The 1,873-nt window shown below is 43.6% G+C and overlaps 1 protein-coding gene across 1 annotated transcript in view; it reads right to left on the bottom strand.

Moving 5' to 3' along the window:
- Window positions 1-1,873, bottom strand: part of Ak7 (adenylate kinase 7) — a 69,045-nt gene that overhangs the window by 19,619 nt on the left and 47,553 nt on the right. The window contains exon 14 of the mRNA XM_005343524.3: window positions 771-839. Within this exon, the coding sequence (XP_005343581.1) occupies window positions 771-839 (69 nt within the window). The remainder of the gene's footprint in view (window positions 1-770; window positions 840-1,873) is intronic.

The raw sequence follows: 1,873 nt of genomic DNA, 5'->3' as shown, positions 1-1,873 counted from the left end.
TCTCAGCATCTACACTGGGCCGCTCAGAACTGCTCTTATCTCCAGCTCCCAGGGATCCACACTGCTGGACTCCAAGGGTCCCTAAGCACATGTGCACCCCCCATACATACATAGGTATCATGAAAAAGAAAGTAAATCTTAAAAAAAAATTCTTGCCAGGTGGTGGTGGCACACATCTTTAATTCCAGCACGTGAAAATCAGAGGCAGGTGGATCTCTATGAGTTCAAGACCAGCCTGGTCTACAAAGCAAGTTCCAGGACAGCCAGGGCTGTCATATGTAGAAACCCTGTCTCAAAAAACAAAAAGATAAAAATAAAAGTAAAAGGTTGTACAGCATAAAGAGATTGAATAACATTCCCTAAATGTGTCCTTGGAGAGGCTGAAGAGATGGCTCTGTAGGTGAAGTGCTTGCGGACAGGCACGAGGACCTGAGTTCAATCCCCAGTACCCACTGATACGGGGCCATCCACTTGGAAGTACTGGAGAGGTAGAGGCAGGTGGATCCCTCGGCTCACTGGTCAGACAGCCTAGCTGAATAGGCAAGTGCCAGGTTTGATGAGAGACTCTATCTTATAAAACAAGGCGATAGTTCCTGAAAATGTTACCTAAAGTTGACCTCTGTTCTCACAGGCATGTGTGTTCATGTGTATGTCTGTTCTCTCTCTCTCTCTCTCTCTCTCTCTCTCTCTCTCTCTCTCTCTCTCTCTCTCTCTCTCTCTCTCTCACACACACACACAAATGTGACCTTGAAGAAATATTTTCAACTTACCAGGTGTAATTAATCTATCATAGGGAAACATTTTGCCTCTGACTTCTTCTTCTTCCTCTTCATCTTCCTCTAATAAAACAAAAATATGCAGTTATGCTTTTTAACATATCACTAGGGGTCATAGTAAAAATCCAAATATTGTTTTTTAATTAGAAAAACATTTTTGGCTTGTTGAGACAAGGTTCACTTTGTAGCACAGGCTTGACTTGAGTTCACAGAAATTCTCCTGCCTCACAACCTTTCATGATGTAGCTCAGGCTAGCCTTAAACTTGCAAACTTGCTGCCTATTCTCCCCAGTACTGAGATTACAGGCATATACACGCAGACCTGGCTTCAGATGTCATAGTATGTGCATATGTTTATATGTGTGTATACATGTGTGCTGCTGTGTGTTTATGTATGTGGTAATTATTCAGTTACTCCTTACCTTTTTGGGACTTTCAAGGAGTGTAGTAATCACTGATTTGGCTAGACTGGCTGGTCATCAGGCTCCAGGGGTGTCTATACCCCTGGTGGCAGGGTTTTAGGCACAGGTCAACATGCCCAGTTGGGTGTTGGGCATTAACCCTAGGTCCTCACGCTTACGTGGCATGGCAGGCACTTTAGGACTGAGCTGTCTCCCCAGCTGGCATATTTTAACTAGCAAATTAATTAATGGACACCAGCCATAAACAGAATATTGAGCTTAGAAGTAATCTCATAACTCAAATACTTATTGATAGACAAATCAATGAAAAAAAAAAAACCATGGCAGCCGATCTCTATGAGTTCGAGGCCAGCCTGGTCTTCCAGGACAGGTTCCAAAGCTACAGAGAAACCCTGTCTTGAAACCACTCCCCCCCCCAAAAAAAAACCAACAACAACAACAAAAAAATCCCCAAAAAACAAACAAACAAACAAAAAACCTGTGGCGCTTATAGACAATGACATACTATTCTGACTTTAAAAAAGAAGGCTGGCAAGGACTGGAGAGATAGCTCAATGGCTCAATGGTTAAGAGCACTGGCTGCTCTCACAGAGAACTTGGGTTCAATTCCCAGCACCCACATGGCAGCTCACAGCTGTCTGTAACTCCAGTTCCAGGGGATCTGACATCCTCACA

The sequence above is a fragment of the Microtus ochrogaster genome, chromosome 1, assembly GCF_000317375.1.
Source record: "Microtus ochrogaster isolate Prairie Vole_2 chromosome 1, MicOch1.0, whole genome shotgun sequence".
Taxonomy (NCBI): domain Eukaryota; kingdom Metazoa; phylum Chordata; class Mammalia; order Rodentia; family Cricetidae; genus Microtus; species Microtus ochrogaster.
Note: the sequence above shows the minus strand (reverse complement) of the source record. Positions and strands in the feature narration are given on the sequence as shown.